This window comes from Diadema antillarum, unplaced genomic scaffold (genome assembly GCF_040938485.1).
Source record: "Diadema antillarum isolate AM-2024a unplaced genomic scaffold, OU_Dant_1.0 scf00000057, whole genome shotgun sequence".
Lineage (NCBI taxonomy): Eukaryota > Metazoa > Echinodermata > Echinoidea > Diadematoida > Diadematidae > Diadema > Diadema antillarum.
In genome coordinates, this window is record NW_027270946.1 from 529,402 (window position 1) to 554,147 (window position 24,746).

Here is a 24,746-nt window from a genome sequence, read left to right on the forward strand (position 1 = left end):
ACGTGGGCTCGAATAGCCCGAGGCCTCCTGCAGATGCATGAGCATGCTCAACTGTCAATGGCGAATGGGGGAGGGCAGCATGAAGAGAGACGGAGGGGAGTTTGGATGGGAGAAAAATGGTGTGACTCAGTCATAGATGGCATGGCATAGTTTTTCCTACTCCATCCTAAAATGTCTTGTCACAGTTTAAAGGCTAGTCTAATCACTCATATTATCTAACCTGATATCTTTGGCAACTATTTTTTTTTTGTAATCATTAATATAATCACAGTTAGTGCTTTTGTGATAAATTCTGTGAGCAGACGTAAAAACTGAAGTCAAATTGATTACTATAGAAACATTTATCTCTATTCTCTGTGTTGCTGATACATGATGACAAAAACAGAAACTGGAAAACAAAAAGCCAGAAATTGCATATTACTAGATGCCTGGTTTACAAAATTGTTCATATTCCTGAACATGCTGAATTGGGCACTGGTGGCAGAAAGTGAAATGAGATAAATGTTTGTTACAAAAGCACAATGACAACTGAGATTGATTTTTGCTCATAGCACACATTTTGTTAGTCAGAGTTGCTGAACTTGCATCAACCTCGGAAAACACATTGTTATCAAAAAATCATACTGACTTTATATAACCCATATTCTTGCGCAGTTATCATAATCACGCCATCTTTGCTGTGATAATTTTGTTACGTCACAACTACGTGTCAGCAGCTTTTTACATAAATGTACATTTAACTGCCCCCTCGGAGAGGTTAATAATTTTCGTCATCACCATAGTGATCATTCCGTCAATGCAATGCAGTCCACAACACACATGCCTTGTGCATTCATTGCTTCAGTGTGACTAGGTCAAATCAGGGCAAATAATGTGAAGGAGTTTCAAACATAATCTATCCAAGGGTTTCTGCAGGCAGCCAGTCCTAAATTGGCATAATTTCTGTTGTTCTGGAATAAGAGTATAGGTCAAGCGAAAACACCTACCAGTGGATCTCCCTCGACCTCTCCCTGTCCCTGCTGACCCTGGGTTGACCCCTTGACCCCTGAGTGCATGCTGTAGCCGTCGAAGCCTACGTCCTCCGGCCTGAGTCGGAGCAGTGAGGGCCAGTCTTGGGATGAGCTTGGCGACCAGGGGTAGCTGTCAATCACCCACTCGGCTGGGTCTTCCCACGAAGCCTTGCGACCGTACAGCTGCAATTACACAGTAAAATGGCAAAATTAAGATTGGGTAGGAAACAAAATCAGATCTAATGGTATACGTAAAATGACACCAAAAATCTTTTTTTTAAGGAGGAGGTCTTAATTGGCAAAGTTCATGAGCTGACATTATAAAGACTTTAACATGGAATGTGAGGCAAAGTTTTGCTGGACTCACCTGTAGCCCCTCCCGGACGGCCTCCAGTAAGTAGGGAACAATGGAGTAGTTCCAGAGGTCGGTGAACCAGACCTGTGAGCCGGCCAGGTCCACGGGGCAGGAGAGGAAGAGGCGGGGCCCGATAGTCACGTCCGAGGAGCTGTGCGTCTCCAGGAACTTGTTGAGGTGGAGCCACACCTTAGGCATCCAGTCCACGATCTTGATCAGGTCGTTGTTGCGGGCATTGTGGCCGATCTCGTACTCGACCAGCTTCCGGCGCAGGTAGCGGCCCAAGAACCCCTTGACGGGCTCCATGTGGTTGGCACACAGCACCCATCTGAAATTCAGGTGGTGGCAGAATGGTAGATTAGGTCCAGTGGGCAGGGCAGGGAGAGGCCGGATACAAAATACAACTGTAATGTACCAGACACTGAATTCTCTGATGTGATTCACTCCATGGGATGCAGCTTTCACAAATTTCATCAGTATACTTCAATGTTGCCATTTTCACTTAACTTTCCCACCCTTTACCTTTAGAAATGTTATTCTTCTTCTAGCTGTGAATATCTGATAATGTCCCTAATTAAAACCTTTTCATATTAATTCTATCCATGACTCGGTTACCAATCATTGACTTTTTGTTTTCTCTCTCTCCCTCATTCACACTCTTCTTCTATTTTTCCATCTCAAACTCTATATTCTTTATTCTCTCTTTCTTGATCTCCTTTATCTCCCCATACATTCTGTACACACATCAGCAGCACACCACATAGTACATCACTTCTCTCACATACTATGTCCTATTCCATGTTCTTGTCAAACAGTCTCTCTCCAGTCATGTAGTATCAGCAATGAGCATTTTCTTTCTCTCCCTTTAATTTTTTTCATCCTTGCTTCTATCTCTGTCATGTCTCTGACTCTGCTTAGAGTCAAGAAAAGAAAGGGTACAATATTATTGCTGTCGAGGCCCACGAATGCATACAAATTCAGCGCATCGATCCAATCACAATTTCTAATGACCCCAGCTATGCTGGGGGGGGGGGGAGGGGTGAAAATGATGCAAGAGGAAGACCATGGAGCTAGGGAGAGTTGGCAATGGTGGGAGATAGAGAGGGGTAGGCAAAGAGATTAGGAGGATGTATGATACAGTGTCTCGCCTCCATACCTGAAGTTATGGTGTAGCTGGAGGTTTGTTGAGGAGCAGGTGGCTTGGTTCATCGTGCCGATGATGTAGGGGCACTTCTGGTACTTGATGAAGCCGCTGAAGATGTCGCCGAGGGAGCCGGCGTGATGCAGGTTGTCGAGAATTACCACCTGGGGCATGTCGCCTCCACTGCACAGAGGAGGAGGAAGAGGAGCAAGCAGGGTGGAAATATAAATACATGTCAACTTTTGATCCTCACCATGGCAACAAGGCTTGTGGAAAATTACAGGCAATGATATGCACATGACAAGCTTACTGTATAGGGAGATTCCTTCCATGTTCAGTAGTATAGTTGTCATTTATGGTATCATGGTGTACAAACTCTGATTTGAAACAATAACATTATAGTACTTCAAAGATGTGTTGAAACTTGATGAATATTATGAACATGTATATAAATAAATTCAAGTGTTTTTTTTTCAGGGTAAGAATTGAAGTCAAAACAATTGAAATCAATGGTAAGATATGATGAAGCTTAACAGCCAATGTGAAATATTCAATTCACTGTTTCCACTTCAGGGAACACAATAATGACAAATGAAAATAATGGCTCTGGATGCAAAAAGGAGACATTGGGTACTCACCCTGATTCACATTGTTCAGCTAGTGATGAAAGGTACTGCTTGAGTTCCTTGCCAGACTTGTGGTCCACATTGAACGTTGTTATTGACTCTGGCGTCACCTCCTTCCCTAACCTGGTGTGGGGAAAAAGATGCAAAAAGTAAAGCCAACTAAACCCAACCAAATTCACTAGTCAATATCTGCAAAATTACATTAGTATATAAAGCTTTTTGCAACTCTTTTTTTTCCTTCTTATCGACCTCTAGGACTTGGAAAGCTTCAATTCCACAAAGATTACAAGAGTTTCTCATTTACATCACGGTAGTATTTTATTTTTATTTTTTATGATGACATCAGAGGCTGATGAGCCCCTATGAATCTTGTTCCGCTCATCACAGGCAAGGCTGGCAAAAAGAATTTCAGGTCAGCAGCTAGATAAACATTGTGCCTGTATAATGTACGAGCTCACATTTCAGAGATAACTTTCAGCAGGCAAGCTCTGGAGAGAGAAGACCAGACTCGACGCCCCATGGGGGTGGGGGGGGGGGGAGGGGGACACTCACCTGCGGACGATGTACTCTGCCAGCTTCTGGGCCAGGTATGTCTTGCCCGTCCCACTGGGCCCGCACATGATGATGCGGCGGTGCTCCATGAGCAGCGAGACGTAGCGCTGCATGATCGGCTTCGGGATGAGCGTCTCGAAGACCAGCGTGTCACAGCTGTTTTGTAAGTGATCTAGCAATTAAAAAAAGAAAAAATATGTAAAGATTCATGAGATAGTTACCATGACGAAATCTTTCTTTTTTTTCCCAATTCTTTACATATGTATGTTAGGAAAGAATACATGCAGCACTTTTTGTAGATGTTGCAGCTTGGGTTGAAACTGTTACTTCTGTATAATAGTACTAACAATCAAAATGCCAGTTTAGTTGTCATCATCATCATCCTCATCACAATCATTTCAAATATCAAATTATTTTGTCCATCTTGCTAACCTGTTAAGTGCTTTCCAAAATTGTCTAGAAACTGTTAATTCTTTAATATTGCCCTGTAATGCTTGCTCATCACAACTACCTTGATGGGCAGAGCAAGGGACTGATGATAGGGGCGAAAAAATCTAATTCATCACTGTATCTCACACATCTCTGCCATACGTTATCAGTTCTTGGCAGTCATAATCAAGCCACACTAAGGCAGTATCGGTCTCTCACCTTTGATAAAAAGCCTAATGGATGTGTTCTCGCCTACGAGGTAGCCGCACGGCAGCAACTCGGGTGCTTCCGACTCCTTGGTCCTCATGATCTCACCCACCACGTAGCAACTGATGCTCTCAGCACTGAGGCCCAGGTTTGTTACGGGGTCTATCCTCAGGACATATTCCTGTAGACAAGAGAGTGAGAGAATAGCAAAACTATGACCAGATGTTGTTAGTAACATCTCAATTTATGGTGGCATGTTTGTATAGATTTGTTAACAGTGCGGGCTAGAGATTAGGTTGGTTGTTCAGATGTGCGCACAAAGTCCAGTGCACAGCTGTCTCAGCTAGTGGCTATCATGCACTTCTCTCTATTTTTACTCTGGAGGATATGAATTTTCACAGCCTATCTCATTTCCTGGACTTCTACTCTCAAACATGGCTATGTACAAACAAATGTCACAACTGCTCATTTCAAGAAATTTTTATCATTCAACCTTCCAACACAAGAATCAATAAGAAAATATGAAAATAAAGGTATTGAAATAAAAATCAATGGATGGGATGAAGTTTAAATTTCTGAAAAATAATGGGTTCCAACACACCAGTATACTTACTGTGAAAAAGGACAGAATACTCAAAATTAAGAAACACAGAAGTAAATGTTGTCCAAAACAGCTCTCAGGCCAATCACACCATATGTCACAATTAACAAACACTGCACTTTTGGCATCTCTAGGGGCAACAATGCTGTGATCACTTTCTCATACCTTGAATATTCTCCTGACGACACTGTCCAATGTGTCCCAGTTTGTCTTACTACTGATCCCGATGGTTCCAATCAGTACTTCTTGGAGGGGTGTAGAGACAGTCTGTAGGATGAGATGAGACCGGAGATGAAGAATCTCCCCAAATTCTTCACAATCCTTTATTGTTGACTGTTATCAATTTTATGACTCGCCCACCTGTTCTTGTTTGTTTGTGTTTATGTTGCAATGTTCATGTGACTATATCTTAAAAATCCCACAACAAGAATTTAACGCATCTAAATTTCAATTACTGAATGCAAGCATGTGATTTTCTCAAATCATCTATAAAAGGAAAGCATAAAAAAGATATCATTCTTACCATATACACACAAAAGACAACTAACTAAAAGTAATTTTGCATTTACTGACACAACATTTTCATTCAATAACAAATTATTTGCTTTCCACAATGTATATCATTTTAGAACCAAAGTCTACAACATAGATTGACTTTTCAAATACCCTTTAAAAATCAAAAGAGAGATATATGGGGAGAAGAAAAAAACTCACGGCTGGTTGCGTCAAGGGGTCCTGACTACTTCCCAACGCTACCGTGACGACGATTCTCTGGCTGTTACTCGTCATGCCCGAGTTGTCGTCGAGGAGGATGTCTAGGCTGCCGTGGTCTGAATGCGCACTTAATCTGTGGCGATCTGAGATGAATATTGGAAGCAGAAAACGGCCAAGTTAGAGACAAAAGTTTGTATTGCTCGATATACAATCATCGTCAAATGGACTGTTTTGATAATGTGTCCAATCAAATGTATGCTTTGTGTGCAAAAGTTGCCCTTAACAACCACAAAGTTTGCCGAAGGCTTGCCTTACCTAGCAACAACTGAGTGAATTCCTGTCTTAGGGATTTAATTCGAGGGAGCAGGTGAATGAAATGCTTTGTTTCTCGGATGTAGGAAAAGAAACATCCATTAACTGTAATACATAATATAAATGGTCTATTCACACTCTCTAAATAAAGAACCGGCTCCTTTCCTGCAAACTTTGTAGTTTCTAACAGTGCAGCCACAGTTAGCTACATTCATTGACCACAAATATTTCAGAAAGTTACCACCGGTATGTCAGGAATTTACAATGTAAGAAACTCACACAATACCACCGGAATCGGTTGGCAAGTGTATGCAAAGAATGTTCTATGGCAACCACATTTTATTTGGATCAATTCCTAGAGAAAAATGCTTGTAAAATCTAGAAAAAAAAAAAGCAAACTTGAAAAGGTTTCTGTCAGCTTCTATTGAATTTATGACTTCATCGTTGCTACGGGCACATTCCTCTGAAGAAAATTCTTAAAAAGATTCATTGTATCAGAACGAATGTTCACAATATTGAAGACATTTGTTGCATGTATGATATGTGCATGACTCTTTCCCTTTCTTACGTCCACAACTGACCACAATTATGCTCAAAAATAATACCACAAAGCTTCCAATGTTGCCCACCTTCTAGAATGCAATGTAAACTACACATGCGGAACACATTCACACCTTTTATTTCACTGCTACAAGAGGAACAATCAGATTGGTACGTCACTAATTTTTCCACCCACAATGTTAGCCCTGACCTTGCTTTGTTCACTCACTGGAACATATCCACCGGCTTGTTTTCTTTGGCAATTAGCAATGGTGTCCCCCACACTGTTAACCCATTGAGGACGGGCTGATTTTGCTACAACACACATTTCTCATAGACACCTGCCTGAGTATACTCAGAACCCATCCTCAACAGGTAAATGCTAGGAATAGTGATTGGGAAATCTGCCAAATTCCTTTCGGTATCACAATTGTCTTTGTCACATTGTTTTCATGCCCCGTATTCAATAGCGAGCCACGCAACTTACATAACTGTGGCGTTTGTAAGGAGAAAAATCAAACTGTGTGTTCATGAAAATAATTCTACTAGTTACTACAGCAGACTGCTTGGACAAACAAAGGGTAAAACAATCATAAGAATCCAACATACCCAATGAATCTCTGCTCAGCCTCTTTGAAGACCCCAGTGAATTTAACGATGCTTGTGATGAGCTCCCTTCAAGAGACCTTCTTGATTGCACTTGTCGTTGTAATCTTTCATTCTCCAGCTTCAGTACTGACATCTCATTCTGTAAAAGGGGTAGAGAAAAGAGAAAAATAAAAAAAAGGTTAATCCATGTTTCATTAATAGCTTTCTTCAGCTACCATCACTCGTAATCATTCATTTGTTTATCATTTTGTAAAAACAAGAAGTTTTATTTGAGTTATAGAATTGAGTGCAGTACATTACATACAATGTAATATCCCAAGGTATCTCTTGTCCAATTTATACTGTAATCATCACTGTAATCAAGCCTCCTCCTCCTCCTCATCATTATCATCATTATCATCGACTTAATCTTGGATATCACTGCCACCACCACAATCCTCAAAACTGTTAAAATCACTAGTATCAATAGCACCACCACCACCACTACCACCAATAAAATCATCTTTATCATTATCAACATCATAATCATCATCATCATCATCACTATCATCATTAACATCACCACCATCCTCCTTATCATCATCACTGTCACTATCACCATAACCTTATCAACCTCACACTTTTCAAAACACAACCCCAACCCCTCCGCCCCGATGGCCACTATCAACATCCCCCGCCCCTGCTCCCTCTCCTTCTCATGATGGACTCACCTTCATCTTATTCATGGTTTCCTTCAGCTGGTCCAGCTGGTGCTGTGAGCTCAAGGCCTCCAGCTTGACATCTGTCAACTTGCTCTCCTTGTCCCTCAGCTGCTTCTTGAGGTCCGTGATGACTTCTTTGCTCTCTTGTGCATCGTAGATCCTGGTTTCATGATGAATCAGATAAAATATGAATTAATGCATAAATCGATGAAAACAGCAAAAAGAACAAATAACAGACAGGCATATAACTTAAACAAAATAAAAGAAAAACAACTTTGCATGAATTGAGGAATACCTTAACAATATACTTGTAAACTATGTATACTAGATATAAAAGATGAATAATATGACAATGTGAACAAACATATAAATAAACATGTAGTTAAATAGACAAATGATACAATTATTTGTGCTATGAGGGAATTCCCCCTTCCCCCAGCAATGGTGTATGCTAAGTTTGAAAAGGGAATAACATCAACATCACTTGGAGAAACTCTCTAGATATCTGGATCATTTAGCCACAAGTCTCTGGTTTTTATATCTGGGGTAATATGATAGAGAAGAAACTTTTGTCTGCTGTGGGTCTTAGTTGGTCTCACTGTGCGACTGGAAATGTTTCGATGTTGTAACCAACACAAAACCACACAAGAGCCCTCTGGGGCTGTGGCTGCGCCAGCGCTTCGCCTTTCCCATGAATATTTGATCTCGATATGGCAGAGCCCAAGTACAGTCGTTTATCCTTAAAAATCCGCCGTGACAGGGAATTTCATCCAACCACTTTGCCCGATACCATCAGTGCAATCACACATCTCGATTGAATTCTCTGAATTTGGCTGCTGGTACGCCATCGCTAAAAACTTCCTCGCCAAAAATCCTCTGGTGTTTGTGGATATTCCTCATATCACACTTCCAAGCATCCCTGGAGAAGTGCTTCAAGGTATCTCTGCTGTTGGCATGGATCTAGGTCGTCATGGCAACTGTAATGGTCTTATCTACTACATCCCCTTCAATTACTCTGGTAACAACATCATGCCTAAACACCCTAACTGTCACATAAGAAAAATTAAATATCTTTTGATCCTCACTGAATGAGGGTGGTTTGACATGCTATATCTGGGTATCCCTGATGGGGTTTAGTCAGAAAGAGGAGGGGAAAATATCAAGGATGAGAAGGGGCAGTCGACTTACGCTGATGTAGAGGCGGACGTTTTAAGCTGCCCGTTGGTTGGCAAGCTCCCGTTGGAGAGAGAGATGTTGCTCTCCAGGTCTTCGACGTCGGTCGTCGTTCCACTCATCTTCTTCTTGCGTGTGAAGGCGTTGCGGAATGAACTTCGTATCTGCAAAACAAGATGCAGGGTCAATAAGAGTACAGTTTTAAGACTCTAAGGATAAACAAAAACAAACAAACAAACAAAAACAGACAACTGCACAGAGAGAGGCAAGAAATTCACAGACTTGGCTGCAATGTACAACACACTCGTACTGGGGTAGACAAACTGGCACAAGAGTTACGAACAGACACAGGGCAAAGGAATGCCAGATGTGACAACCCACAAGGACAACATGTTCTCTATGTGATTAACATCTGATAATCTCCTTTGGGTCAGGTGTACAGTCAGTAGTAATTGAGCAAATATGAATATGAATGTTTCAACTCATTATGAGACTGATACACTATTCAAAATAAGCAGTGGTGCCAGCAGTACAAATATAATCTTGCTACCTTCTTCATTTTCTTTTCTTACGTAATTCTTAGAAAGCGTATGTCCAACACAAGTGTGCTAACAACAATAACAACAACAAAAGGAACAGCAGAAGTAAACAAATATTAGCAAAAAATGCACTGAAACAAATTCTCAAAGGAATAATGGTATAGCTGCATAGCCAGCACAATACAATGTAAATGCTAATAATGTTAAGTCAGGCTCATGGTTATTCGTAAATTCTTTTTGGTACATATATGTAAGCTGATGTTGATTAATCAAAAAAATACGAGAAGGCATTAGAAGCATCATCTCAGCTGAAATTGTGAAGCCAATGATAGATGAATCTGCATACACAGTTCACACTGCAAATATATTTCCAATATATTGTTAAATGCAACTTTCATGAGGTCTTTATATAGCAAACATCTCGTCCTGCAATGGCACATCAGATATTTCACTTTGCTCTTCAATTGTTGTCAAAGATGTGGCTTACATTTGGGGAAAAATAGATGAAAGAAAAAACTGATAAATGAAAAAAAGAATGGCCTGTTGACCATTTTGAAACTGGCATGATTGTAAAATCATCTGGTTACAACAACACTTCCTACTTTATAGATCTAATGTGAACACTACACAAAATGTTATCCAGATATCAATAGGTGAATATCTACATGGCGACAAAATAAACAAAACAAGCTATTGAACAAATGACTAAATATGACAAAGTTGGTGGCCAGAATTACAAAAAATAAAAATGTAATACAGAGTCAAGTAAAAAAGAAAAAAGAAAAAAGAAAAACTAATAAAGGGGCAACATGCACATGAAATCAAGTGGTATATGATAAAAGAAAAAAAAAAGGCACCCACATTTACAAAAAAGGAAAAAAAAATCCACTCATATATGTTTACCTTTTCGCCCGAGGACGTCTTTATAAGTTTACAACATTTTGCAGAGTTAGGGGGTGGAAGAGAACAGGATGTTATTACAATCTCCAATTATTCATTGTGCATCCAACAATGATCACAACAGGTCCAAAATCACAACTCCACCCATCAAAAATAATGGAAACTGCAACCGAGATTTCTACCCCTGTAGCATTTTGGGCAAGGGAATTGAAATAAAAAAGCAACAATACAATAAAAAGAAAAATCCCAATAAGTAAAAGCAGGGGTGGAGTTAGAATATGAATAAAAAAATATTATCATCTACAGTATACTGTCAAATACTCTTATTAGTACAGGGTCCTTTCTGAAGTCTTTACATGGCCAATTCCTATAGCTACCTACATATTCTGAATTCAAATTATCAATAGTACTTTTGCTCTGAGCCATATAAATCATGGACCCCGAAAATAAATTCCATCCAAACTATCGAGAGGGAAGAAGGGAGAGAAAGTTACGCTAGGACAGAACCATTTCCAGAACAGCTGAACAGAGGCACAACTTTTCGTAGAGCAACATTTTTTAAAGTTGGTATGTCACGGCTGCAAAACCCTGAAAACTTCTGAAATTATGGAAGTACATCAGAGTCACATCATAATGACACTTTTTTTTTGTTCGGCATTCTCATCCCTTGCTAAGAGTAAAAGAGATTTATATCACAAAAATAGATAGGAGTATATAATGCATCCTGATAAAAGCTTTACCAACAGCAAATGGTCAGCTACAGTGTGTATGCAGACAAAAGCTTGAGTTTCACACATTATTCCACTTGTTCCATCAATTCTGAATTGTTTGGGATTCTGTCATAATGCCTTTAGCATTAACGATATTAATGACCACAACAAAGATAATGATAATGATATTATCAATAACAATAACACTAACAATAATGATCACAATAATAATAACGGTAATAACAATATTAACAATGATAAAGGAAGCGTAATAATCATGCATTGAATCCATCTCGTACTTTATATTTGAAGCCTAAATGCTTGCATTTCTCCGAATATTGAATTGACGAGAAACCTGCCTTATGAAAGCACCTAGCAAGTCTGTCCCCACAGACCATTTAGTGTGTGCCCACGATTTCTCATGGTGGATTAGAAGATACAGTAGCTGAGTGTGTGTGTGCAATGTGTGTGTGTGTATGTAAAAAAAAGATAAATCTTATGCATACAGTTTTCAAGTAGTCTCTTCCTAAAGCTTCGGGATCCTTCCCACCAACATTTTTATTTACTATATTTTGTAGGCCCCCTATGGACCAACTCCAAAGTGAAATTTGCGATACTTGTGCATCCTAGTCAAACCCGTCGTCGTCGTCGTATACATGCATGTACAATTGTATGCACTCACCCAATTTTTCTTCTTCTTCTTTTTCGATTCGAGCATTTCTGTGTCGGTGACGGCAGAACCCACGCTTGACATGCTGGTCATAGATGCAAGAGAGGACATGGAATCTGTGGACATCTGACGTGTCATACGACCCTCAGATCCTGGATTGGAGGCAAAAAGACGGATGCTCTACTTAGAAAATTGAAATGAAAACAGGCTAATAGCATGCTTATTTACATTATTTGCGTCGACGTGTTTACCATGTATAAGTGTCACTGTATTCATATTACTCACAAACAGCCATGTATCCATAGCATGAGAAACTGAATTATTCTGGATTCACATCCTCTTTCTGTCCTTCCCTCTTTCTAAACTGAAGAATCTCGATTGTGGAATGCTCTTGAAAATACAATGTAGATGCTCACAATGATGTATGGTATCCCAGGAATGCACAAACACCTGTTGTATGTACAGCGTATGTTCAATTGTATGTTCAACATATCTCCATATGAAAAGCTATGCATCAAGCGATGCATGAAACCCTTGCAACCAAAATAATGTCAACAAGAAATGGATCATCACTGGAATGTGCGTTGTCAGCGATTGTGCATTCATGAAGACCTCACATTTTTTCTGGGTACCCACAGGGCACTCGTCCAAGCCACCATTTGCGACCTGACTCTCAGCATCATGATCAAGATTAACTTGCATATATGTGAAAGACACAGCAACAACGCTTGTGTATTGTGCATCCTGCATACGCATGGCTATTTTTATCGTTTCTTTTATCTAACCATTTCTTCTGTTTAATCATAAAGAGTTTGAACAATGCTCCCACATTTCAGGGTCATGTTTGATTTTGGTTGGGTCAAATTTGAATCACAAAAATACAAACTGATTAGCTGTCCGTAGGGAAAAACCACACTCAAACATGTGATTCCTGTCTCCATGGTAACTGATGGGCCTCAGCATTTGACCGCATAAAGAGCACAATGCAATACAGAGAAAAGCAAAGTCAGAGCTAGCACATCAGTAAAAATTTACAGCCAAGGTCTGGCATAGCTCCCCCAGCAGTAACCTAATCAGCACCAATAATGAAACGGTACTGGTCCGATTCAACCGATTAGTGAGGGATAATCACCGCACACTCAAAAACAGTGTCTCTTCCCAACGAGGGTATAAAATGTTATCACCAAGTGGGGAAAAAAATACACAAACATCTGACATCGAGATTTCATGCCTTAAGACCACTTTTGATTTCCCAAAGAGTATTTAATGTGTCAAATCTGGACACAATATACATACTGTGTGATCAGACCAGCTGTAAAATACAGACATGTTTGTGGCAAGAAAGATTGATATCAAAACGGGTAAAAAAGCAATAACAGTGGGGAAGAAAAAAAGAAATATCTGAGGAAGGCTGAGAAAGGTACTGTAAAAGTTGAAATTTTTGCATTGTGGAAATGTCAATGCATTTTCCCATGGCATTAAATCAGTGTGAAAATAAAAGCGTACTTATAAACTTTTGCTTGTTATAATATGTAATATCATTTTACATCTTCTGATCACATTCGTTAAACATGTCAAATTTGTTCTATCTGGCTGCACGAGTGCAAACAATTATTCAAAAGAAAATTTCTCACTTTTACACTATTTGGTAAAAGAAGCAAGGGCAATGAGAAAAGAGAGAAAGATTGAGATGACAATTGACCAACTGAGAGAGAGAGAAATACCAAGATGTTTAACTCTGTGAAGATGTCATGTTCACCCCTGGTGACAAATACTTGTCTCATCCTACACACCCTCTATGCATCTCATTTCATGCTAAATGTCACATAGCCTTACAGGTGAGAGGCTGAAATGAAGAGATGAAGATGAGATGAGAGGTGAGGTTAGATGAGAGACAGAGAGAAGAAAATAGACTCAGTGCTGTGAGGGCTGCTGTAGATTGCTTGATGATAACAGGAGCGATGGATATAGCCGAAGCTGTTTTTCGTGCCCAAGAAGCCGAGGCCTAAGTGTATCTCGTATTTCATCTCCCCCATCTCTCTCTCTCTCTCTCTCTCGTCTCCATTTCCTCTTGGGGTGGACACTGCGAGATGTTAACTAGCCAGAAATCCTGAAATAGCAAACAATGTAGACAAGAAAAAAAAAGGCAGAGGAAACAACATCCAACAGACGGGGGGCGACGCACAAACTCGGTCCCGCACTCCCTCGTGCCGACTGCATCCCGGAATCAAGGCGGTGCAATGTCGCGGCTCGCGTCCATATCGAATTCTGCCCACCGTAAACATGGAAACATGGCCTTGCAACTCGCACGTGGCGGTGAATAAAAGCACCAAGAAACAAAAAAAGGGAGACGGAGAGGGAAGAACGGGAAGAAGGGAGAGACACAATCCCCCTTTTTCCTTCCCAATGGGGTGGAACATATGGGTACAATTGCATGCGCAGCACGGACAGTGCCCCGATTTTTCCCTCCGAGCCGCCATCGACGAGACATTTTCGAAATGCCAGGATCTCTTGATTGAAATTCTGCGTCCACCTACTGTTTTGCTTTCATGATCCAACTTAAGAGTCTATAGTTTCCTCGTAAAAATCCCATCTTTCTTTTCGCAGAAGGAGTAGAGTCAATGAACCCCGATTAGCTGCAAGTTTCAGCAAAGTCTCCATCCTAATGGCGAGACGGGGCATCTGCATATCCGAGAGCTGGGCACGTACTTTAGACTTCAATCCCTCATCAGCGCTGTAAAAATTCTCATGCATACTTCAAAATATCACATACATTGATCAACACAACTCTCAAAGCTGCCATTATGTATGAGGGACCTTTCCCTCTCCAACAAAAAAGAAAAAAAGAGAAAAAAAAAGATATTTTAGTCGATAATACTTGCATGCTCCCCAATTTCTAGATGACACTTACAAACGAGAGGCCTGGATTTTTCTTCATCAATTTCAACAACTTGTTGATACACTCGATGCAATTAAATTGGTACTGAAATACAGAATGTGATGCTTGTTCATTGTTCAGCATTTCATCATCATTCTTTCTTGTCAAGATAGAAGGAAAAAGTAACAAACCACAAAAAACAACCAACAAGCAAACTCTAGAAAATATGTGTTACCATGTGAAACAGAGACATATCACTCACAAGGGAAAAATAAATTTATGTTCAAACATATCGTACACGTGTAGATGGATTACGGTGTTATTGAAGTAGTATTGGGCGTGTGTGTGTGTGTGTGTGTTTCCCTCACAAAACTACAAGCTGAATCTCACCCTGAAGGAGTATGCATTTAAAAACAAAATGTAACCTATGCTCAAAACTCATCATCCAAAGTTAAGACCACATGAATAAAAAAAAAGGTAAACACCTGCAACCAAATTCATGACTGAATGAATAACTTTGTAAACATCTACGACCAGCCTTCGTCTGCCGTTAAAATCCCAGACGACGTCATGTTGCCTGCTCGTGCCAACGAATGATCTGCTTGAGTGCAGCAGCTCCGCAATGCATACACAAAGGTGTTTGCGGACTCTCACATTTGTTTTTCGATTCGCATCGCTAACCAGATTCGTTCAATAACCGAAATTAGCACTTTTGTCAACATGCTGGCACGGCTCTCGGTACCGGTGTGGCGAGAGAGAGAGAGAGTGACGCAAGAATTCTGAAAGACGAAACGTCCCGGCCATGGCACATCAAACAATGATCACGTATCAATGTGTGCCTGGTTGACGTAGAGAAACAAACTACAAAATTATTGTGTTCATTCTGGCATCAACATTCCACAGACAAAAAAAAGAAAAGAAAAGAAAAAGGAGAACATTTTGCACTACCTGTTCTTCATGCCGCAGTCCGCTCCACTGCAAATTTTGAAAGCGAAAAAGCGTTACGTTCCTGAAGCGTTGCAATCAATCATATCTCTAATCCATAAATCACAACTGCAAATCGCCTGAACCGAGTCAACACTGGCTGCATGTTTTTCCTGCACATATGCTCAGTCACATAACATAGAGTAAGCAGGTATCAGGAAGAAAAATCTCTCTCGTCAAGGTCAATGCACAGAACAGATCTGACGTGCTCTGCCCCAAGGCTTACTAACTTGCAATTCCATCTGTCAACTTTCTGTATTTGAACTGCACTCCCATATATTTTTTCCTTCTCTCTCTAAGAGTATTAAAATGCGATAAGGGCGGTACAAATGCACTTTACTCAACAAACAAAGGATTTCAAACCACAACAGCATCCAAAAGTCAAAGTACGTCAGCGTTCCAAACTCTATGGGTGCATATATGAGCGCATTGTGCTTGCAAGTTTGTGCATATAGTCACCGTGATGCAGCGGTAATTACTATTGGATGAGATATTTGTGCTAACATCACTGAATGTGAGCTGAAGTTCAGTCCTAGCTATTATAAATAGGTTGCTACTGAAACTTAAACAGTTTTCTCTGGAAACACCAACTCTGCTTTTTCATTTATTGGTTCATAATGACTCACTGAAGACTATAGTCCCCAGTATATTCGGACAGGTGTCTATGGGAAATGTGTGGTATAGCAATATATTGTCCTCAATGGGTTATAGAGAGAGAGAGAGAGAGAGAGAGAGAGAGAGAGAGAGAGAGAGAGAGGGAGAGAGAGAGAGAGGCACATAACGAAAGAATGAGAAAAAGAGGGTGATAAAGTGAGAGGAAATAAGATAGGGAACGGGAAAACAAATGCAAACTGCAATGGTAAGTACATTGCAATTCCCTGTGTATCAAATTCAATGTGTACATATCCAGGAGCAATGATCGAGACACAGGAGTAATACACAGATCGTATTCCATAATTCATACGAAAATCACAGGCCCCGTGCTCCAAAGTTCTTTACCGCTTTTTCTCCGGGGGTAAGCATAAATCCGCCTGATATGATACCCATCTGTTGCACGTCTGATATGCCGGGCAGAATGACTCCTCCACAGACCCAGTTCTCCCCCTATGTGATGTCTGCTTCCCTACCCTGAAGGAAACAGTTTCTATTCCCAGGCTGAGGTATCACTGCAAACATCACATTGGTTTCTCCCCTCCCCCTTTACTTCCTTTCATACCCAGCCCATTACCCCCATCACCGCTTTTTGGCCCTGCAACTGGGACCTACTTTTTTTCTCTCTCTCTAATTTTGTCTTTTCACCATGTATTTTTCATTTTCGGTTGCTCACCATGTCTTGATCCAGTCTGAGCTGGGCATCAAATCTGGCCGTCTTCAAATTATCCGCCACAAAGGAGAGGCTGCCTTCGATGTCAACCTCGAGCAAACGGCGAAGCGAAAACCGTCTCCCATTGACGGATGGATACAACCTCCCCGAGACAAACTTATCCTCTTTGGCGCGCTGCCCACAGCAATCACCATCACCCATTATTCCACTCCCCGACTGTAATAGTCACAAACAATATATGATTGGGAGATGGACACGGCATGCGTATCGATCACTGCCGTACTTCGCCGCCCCGACAACGATGTTTGCTCTTCCTCTGAGGCTACAGCAACTGAGAGGGAATGAGCCTTTAAAAAAGAAAAACATGCACTAAAAAAAAAAGAAACGGAGATAGACTTGTGCACACACACCTCTGCTCCAATCTCCCACATGCTCCTGAATCCAATAGCTGCTCCGCGCTTGGCAAGTAGACAATAATCAAACACCGAGTATAAACAAACTAAATGCTAAGGGAATGGCTCTCAGATTGGCTCTGCAGTGGATTCTAGCTTTTTGGACCATAGCTGCAATCATCATGCTCACTAACAGTCTTGAAAGCCAAGTCAGGGAGAAAGAGGCAAAAAAACTTGTCACAGATGCTGCATTTTGTCAAGTTGGTCAAGTTAGACTGGAGTGCATGTTTCTTTCAATGTCAGACTTTCTACAGACTACTGTCGCCTTATTGTCAGAGTTATTTCGATTTACAGTAAGCCCAACTATCAGATTGACACCTAAACAGAGGAATGATTTGCAACACTTGATAGCTTAAAGATATTGGCACCTCTTTTGATGACTGGAAATCCATGAAGTGTTAAGTGTGGACCTTTATCTCCAGGGTGCGATCGACGCCCACGATCAGACACACTCGTGAATCCCGATTATGGCAGCGTTCCATTCCACGATCCTTGATGGTCGAGAGCTGATTCTCGCAAAAACCTGAAATCCATTTGGGTCCATGGTCCAGCCTACCTACAAGCATCTGCCGAGGTAGAGACAGCTTCCACAGACACATATCAGCAAACCTGCACACTCAGAAAGGCGCTAATTTGTCCTCCACCCCTGGTAGGATCCGAAAATCTGGCGATGACTCATTTTGGGATCTGCACCCATCCATCAGACCCCACAATGCCGAGTCTGCAAGTTTCAGACTCTTCTGACAGAATGTCAAAAGAAATTTCATCAGATATCACTGAAAAGTACACGGGACTAAAGAAGGACCAAACTCTAATGACAGACTTCATCAAAACAACTCACAGAACTTCAGCAGGGCATATGGCAAAATTTTGATTTCGCATATTAGTGGCTTTTTATGCCCCACAGGAACAACATCGTTACTTACTAGTAACATCTGGAAAACAGGGTCTGAGACAGACGATCTAGAGTCAGGGTCCCGAGCCAACTCTAGGGGTGGGTTCCTGATATTTGGGCTCTTGTCGAAGAAAAAAAAAATCCACACCAACCGGGGTCAGATGAAGACAATGTGGCAAGGGCAGCGCACCCAGGGGCTTGGGGTTGCCACGGCACCACCAATGGAAGAGAACAAACTACTACAGCTCAGGAGTTTACAAAAGGAAGAACACCTCAAGAAAGAGGAGTCAACATGCACCCATTTGGGACTTTGTGAACATTTCACACAAGTTCAGAACCAGAACTAGAACTGCTGGCTTCCCCCACTCCGCAGGTGTTGTGCGAGTGTGAACGCGCCCCTTGTTCTCAAACAAGCGATGGAGAGAATCTCCTTCAAAGTGTGATAAAATGCAATTAACCCTCCACCTACGGGGATCAGACTGGCGGATCCTGTGGGAATTTTAGAGTCTTATAGAATACACATTAAATTTGACCGACTGGAATACTGACTAGGCTCACGCCCGTGGAAACGCCCCCGACTGGAAGAAGTAATTCTTCCAGTAGGCTTGTCATAAGCAAGCAATGCATACTTGAAAAGGATCCTAAAAGGGCAGAGTAAGTTTACTGGAAACTTTCAGGCAAGAGAAATTTTGCACTCAATCAAATTTTCTCCCAGATGTATTGAATACCTGGTTATATTTGTTTATGGTGTCATTCATAATGCACAAAGACCGTGAGGGATCCACCTCTTGAACTTGAACACAAAGGCATATATCGCTCATCCTCAAACTTTACACCATGAATATAATAATAAAATGGGTGACTCTGGTGAGGGCATTGGGACTATTGTATCAATACCAGCCATTTGTCAAATTTTGTGCCAAAACTGCAATTGTGTCAGAACCCGTGAAAATAACAAATGAGAATATTGAGCACTAAGAATCTGTCATAAACTGTTTTCATTTTTTTCTGTCTTTTAACCTTATGAGTGCTTGAATACACATATGGATATCCACATATTATGATTGTGGTTATCTATAACATGAAGGATGCTTTTTGGAGTCAGTGGACAATATGTCCTTTGCACAGAACTAACCTGCATTTTGGTTAAAATTCACTTGCCTATCTGTCCCTTTATTTTCTTCGGGGGGGGGGGGGGGGGGTAATGTTCACAGGGAGCGCAAAAGAGGGGGCGGTAGGTAAATGGTCGGGGAATGAGAGACCACGTGTGAGCGATCAAACTTCCCCGTAAGGATGCGGCCATTTGAAGAGACTGATCATTTATTCATGGAATCCCGGACGATAGATAACCGGAAAGTGGGCCCCGCGGAGGGCGGCGCAACCTACGGGGCAGTCTCCCCACCGCTCCACAGTGCTTTCACCCCCATTGTTAGCTGCCCATGATGTGCCTACTTCACATGCAATGTATGTACCTCACATCAAAAGGTTACATTCTCGTGAAGGGTTTAAAAAGAAAACAAAAAAACAGCACTCTTTTCAACGGAGCAAGGTTGATGAACAACGTGGAGAAGGAAAGCTATTAGCTAGATTCCTTTCCCCCGCGCAGATCATCTTGATGCAATCTACGACAGCAAAATGGGTCAATTTTTCCCAAATTGCTGCTTGCAGATGGATTTGTGCTGCACTAAATGATTTCCATCCACACACATGCATATGCCATAACCCTATTGATCATACATTTTGGCTCAGAATATGACCCTAACATTAGATCTTGGAGATATTTGTACTGCTTGCAGGACACAGATGGAAAGGCATTTCCTGGAACTTCTGTAGTGAACTCTGGTTGAATAATGTCATTAAATTTGGTAATTATTTGATGTTAGTTTTGGTTTTAATCTTTCTCCTCTAACTACCACTCATTCAAAATGCAAAGGTTGTAGAGAGGTTGCCAGTATAAAACAAAGTTTCCTGACTGACAAAGCTCCCTTTTTCACTTACTCACACTCTCTTATCTTATTGAAGTGTGTTTAGCATCTGCAATATCAAGAACCTCTGCTGAGAGTGCCGATTGTGAGTGATGCATTCAATGACTGAAAGCTCAAACAATTTTAATGATTTTAATTGATCTGAAACAGCTTAACAAATCAATCATTGAGTCTATCAACTAGCACCCATGATTGGTAACTCCAGTTTATGGAAGCTAGCTCTTTGGTGATGTATGCCCCCATCCCACCAGCAATCAAATATACATGTATATTGCACAGGACCAAGAAGATTATGAGTCGGAAATTCAACAGCTGTCATCGTTATGTTGCCCAATTTATTCCCCTCTGCTTGTCGCATTGCTTTCGGCACGCTGCAATAATCCCCCCTGTAATTGGCCGAGAGGCTTGTGTGCAGGCATCTCCGTGACGCAGTAATTAGGGCTCTTCTCTGAGAGCACCGAATGATTAGCAATCACTCGGCGTACCGCTGCCGACTGGACCACATCACACACCCCGGCTTCTATCAAGAGATGATCTCGGCTAACCTGTCGATGGAATCTATGTCCCTCTCCCCCCATCCAGACTACATACTTATTATCCCTCATAGTGACACATACATAATTAATTGCATCCCTTTTGGGATCCTGTTTCTTATAGTTGCAACACACTTTTGTTTGTTTGTTTGTTCGTTTATTTCTTCCCTGATACCAAGCAAACATATCAACTTTATAGGTTGTGCTGGCTGACATTATTGCCATGCCAGGAAGACCATCGACAGAAAGATTTGGTGGAAGTGAGAGAAAAAAAAGAAGAAGAATTTGAGATGCTTGTGGGTGATATCATTTCTGCAGCTAAATTTCTGCCAACTTTCTTGCATAAAAAGACTATGCAAGCATTTCAAAGAACATGCATATATATTTCTGTTGGTTTGAAGTTTATGCATGAATAGAGACAAATGCTTTCATCCAAGTAATGTACAAGTGTATATAAAAGTACAACAACGACTGTCACACCATTTTAACAATGTGTTGTTGATTGGCCAGTGTTGATTCTTTATCACAGTTTAAAGTCATGCATAAGACTATGGTTGTTTGATGAAGGAACATATTCGTAGCTAATATGTGGAGGGCAATTCAAGCACATTGTATTGTTGCATACAATACACAGTCATGGATCATACTTATTTAACATGCTAAAGGTGCTTTTGTCCCTTTTTTCCCCTTTAAGCCTGTCCTCTTGATGGCTGATGATGCAAATAAGCTACCAATAATCATCCTCATTAATTGATGATTGAACAAAATCTTTCTGCTGCAACAAAGATCACTTCATAACCAACACGGAATCAATTATTAACGTGCCACGTACTGAGCTGCCGCTAAAAGCAATCAAATTCTTAATTGGAAATGCCGAATTTCAATTGGATGGCATATATAAAAGCCTACATCAGAATACCCTGCTCTAAGCTGCCGAGTGATCACAGAGGTTTCATTGACTGGGAGAGGGATACAAAGAGACATGGGAATGCATTCAGCAGCCGTAACTGGACCCTGAAAAGTGATTAGAACTCAATGGTCAAGAGCAAAGCTGCTTTTGAGTGGGGGGTCACTCATTGTGTTTGGTCACTCATGGTCAATAAGGATGAACTTCAGCAAGGCATCAGTCTGTCTGGCTACCGGTCCAATTAAGATCTTCTTCTTTTCTTACAGCAAGGCCCCCCAACAATGAAACTTAAAGGTATAGCCAGTCTGTCTGTCTAACAGACCTTTTCCGAGTTCCTAAAACTAATACGGCATGCCAGCCAACTTTCTTTCTTCCTTGAATGGTTTCCCTCCACTTAGAAAACCTTTCCCTTTAGCAACTTACTTTAGACAAGATTTAAAAAAGAATCAGGCCCAAGGTTATTCTCAATATGTGAAAGTGAGTTCAGGTAACAGAATTGTCAAACAGTTTCTAGATATCTACAGCCTTTTGTATGTCTTTAATAAAGCAACTGTAAACATATTTTCCAAATTCCTTAATTATTATATGTGCTCTAGTTCTTGATGATGTGGTTGTAGAACTGCCAGTAGGCACTAAAAAAAAAAATACATCCATGAACTTTTCTGATACCCATTAGAATTCTTTCCTTGAATAAACTTTGGTTTGGCAGTCACTGATGCTCACTAGACATTACAGTCTGAGAACACAGACTTGCGCGTGTCTTCGCTGCAGCTTCAAGGAGCCCATGTGAGAACCATAAGGTTGTTAGTGCTCTACTGAATGGAGTCGTGTCTTTCTTGTCCCACATTATAAAGTAATGTTTACAATGGTTCCATAGCATGACGTAGATTCTGATGTAATATCTCGTGGTGTTGACTCGGCAAAAAATAGCTTGTTGGTCGGACAGTGTAAACACACATCTGGCGAAGGCCCATAGTGCAGAGTGTAAATATACGTCACACCTTTCAAAACTTTTAACCACACCAATTACCACTGCACATTGGCATGAATCTGTGAGTGTTATGTTTACCATAGCAACAGCCTCTCACAAAGAATGTTTTTCCTCCCAGACAATGATTGAAGAGAATCCCCATTTGTTGGAACAGAGTAAACAGCTATTTAAGCTTCATTCATATGCAAGCCGTACCGTGTGGTCTCAGTGTCAACACATGTTTACAACAGGACCTCAGAGAGCGGCTGTTTGTATTTGTGCTCCGTTCTTCCCTCCAAAATAAACCGATCACATGACACCACAGACTCCGCTCTGTGCAACCATTAACCCGATCCTCAAACAGAGCACCATTATTGCTGATACAATGGAAGGGGGTGGGGTCACGAGAAGAAAGAGATACGTCCCTCTTGTTGTCAACTTTTTGTTTGCCACAGAGCTGGAATTGATTTGATGACTTGCCTTTAACTATGTGTACAGCTTGCAAGCAAAGAAGAAAATACAAGCTGACTGGTCACTGACTTGTATGGGAAGTTTGTCCCAGCTTATTTTAGTTTGAAATGAATTTGACCATGACATTTTGAGACAGTGAATATCGTTGAACTGCTGAATCCCATAAACCCTATTCTAATGTTTTATCAAACTAGAGAGAGAGAGATGCACAGAAGCTAGGCAAACTTCTGAAGAAATAGCCCTATGGCAAAATTTTGCCATCATAAAATTAATTTGCTATCTTCTCATTCACACAAAAATGTTTACAAAGCTATTGCAAACTAAAGCAAACAAATAATGGTCAATTCAAAATGTTTTCAAGTCATCATTTTTGGAGTGATAGCAAAGCAGTCTTGAACACTGCTCTATATTCGTGCCAGAACTTGGACATCAGATTCTGTTCCTGTGACATCAGGAAGTGGGAATAAAATGTTCTTCATTTCAAACATCTAAGCATCCCAAACAAAACTTTACAGATTTTGCTGATCAGAAGATGGACGATTTGATCTTCTCAAAATGATTTGCTAGCAATGAAACTTCTTGTAGGCTTGAGAATAGATATAAATAGAAATATATGACACAGGGTTGAATGTATATATATGGTATATGAAAAATGGATATCCTATCACAAAGTGTGAGCTGGGTGCTTGCCTACCTGTGCTCTCTTTGCTATTAGTCCCGGCTAGAGCTTTCTTCTGACCAGCAATGCCTCCATTGGTCATCCCGTTGCTAAGCAACCCCTGGGTGTTGCTGATGTGGGCGACCTTCAGCTGCTCGATCTTCTCCCGCAGGTCCTGTAGCTCGCTGTCCTTTTGGTCGGCTGTGGACGTCAGTCGCTGCAGCCGATTGGTCATGTTAGACAGGCTCTGCTCGAAGGCCGCCACCACGTGGGCCTGTGTGGACACACACAAAAAATATGTAATTTATAAAATAACGCGCTATATAATCTGCTCCTTTATCTATATTCACTGAATTGCCTTGTTTGGCCTACCCTAATGGCTGAAACCAAACAATCATCCAGTACAGATGCAACAATAAAGCGGAAAAAATATTTATACTTCACGTGCTATGTATATAGCGATTAAACAATATGTGTAATATTATGGAACTGCATTGTATATCATTATGTTCCACAGTGAATGAATGTGAACCATATGCTCATGAGCATGTGACATACCAGTAGATATTGTCGGTTGAGAATGATAAGGGGGTTAAAGGACAAGTTCACCTTCATAAACATAAGGATTGAGAAAATGCAACAATATTAGTAGAACACATCAGTGAAAGTTTGAGGAAAATTGCACAATCGATGCAAAAGTTATGAATTTTTTAAATTGTTGTGTTGGAACCGCTGGATGAGGAGACTACTACAGCTTGTGAGTCATATGCGTACAACAGTATAAAGAAAATGTAAAAGAAAATTCAACATATTTTCACTTTTTTGGCATAATAAAAGTGCACTTGACTTGCCTCTTTCTAAAGGCAGGGGGAATAATATTACCCATAACATTTGTCGGTA

At 40.9% G+C, this 24,746-nt stretch overlaps 1 protein-coding gene across 1 annotated transcript in view; it reads right to left on the minus strand.

The window, feature by feature from the left end:
• Positions 1-24,746, minus strand: part of LOC139715898 (neuron navigator 2-like) — a 151,236-nt gene that overhangs the window by 3,906 nt on the left and 122,584 nt on the right. Inside the window, exons 4-16 of the mRNA XM_071627450.1 lie at positions 23,883-24,120; positions 11,802-11,941; positions 8,986-9,134; positions 7,807-7,957; positions 7,097-7,235; positions 5,636-5,778; positions 5,087-5,188; positions 4,333-4,501; positions 3,685-3,856; positions 3,145-3,255; positions 2,522-2,689; positions 1,378-1,693; positions 987-1,193 (exon numbers count right to left, since the gene is read on the minus strand). Of these exons, the coding sequence (XP_071483551.1) occupies positions 987-1,193; positions 1,378-1,693; positions 2,522-2,689; positions 3,145-3,255; positions 3,685-3,856; positions 4,333-4,501; positions 5,087-5,188; positions 5,636-5,778; positions 7,097-7,235; positions 7,807-7,957; positions 8,986-9,134; positions 11,802-11,941; positions 23,883-24,120 (2,205 nt within the window). The remainder of the gene's footprint in view (positions 1-986; positions 1,194-1,377; positions 1,694-2,521; positions 2,690-3,144; positions 3,256-3,684; positions 3,857-4,332; positions 4,502-5,086; positions 5,189-5,635; positions 5,779-7,096; positions 7,236-7,806; positions 7,958-8,985; positions 9,135-11,801; positions 11,942-23,882; positions 24,121-24,746) is intronic.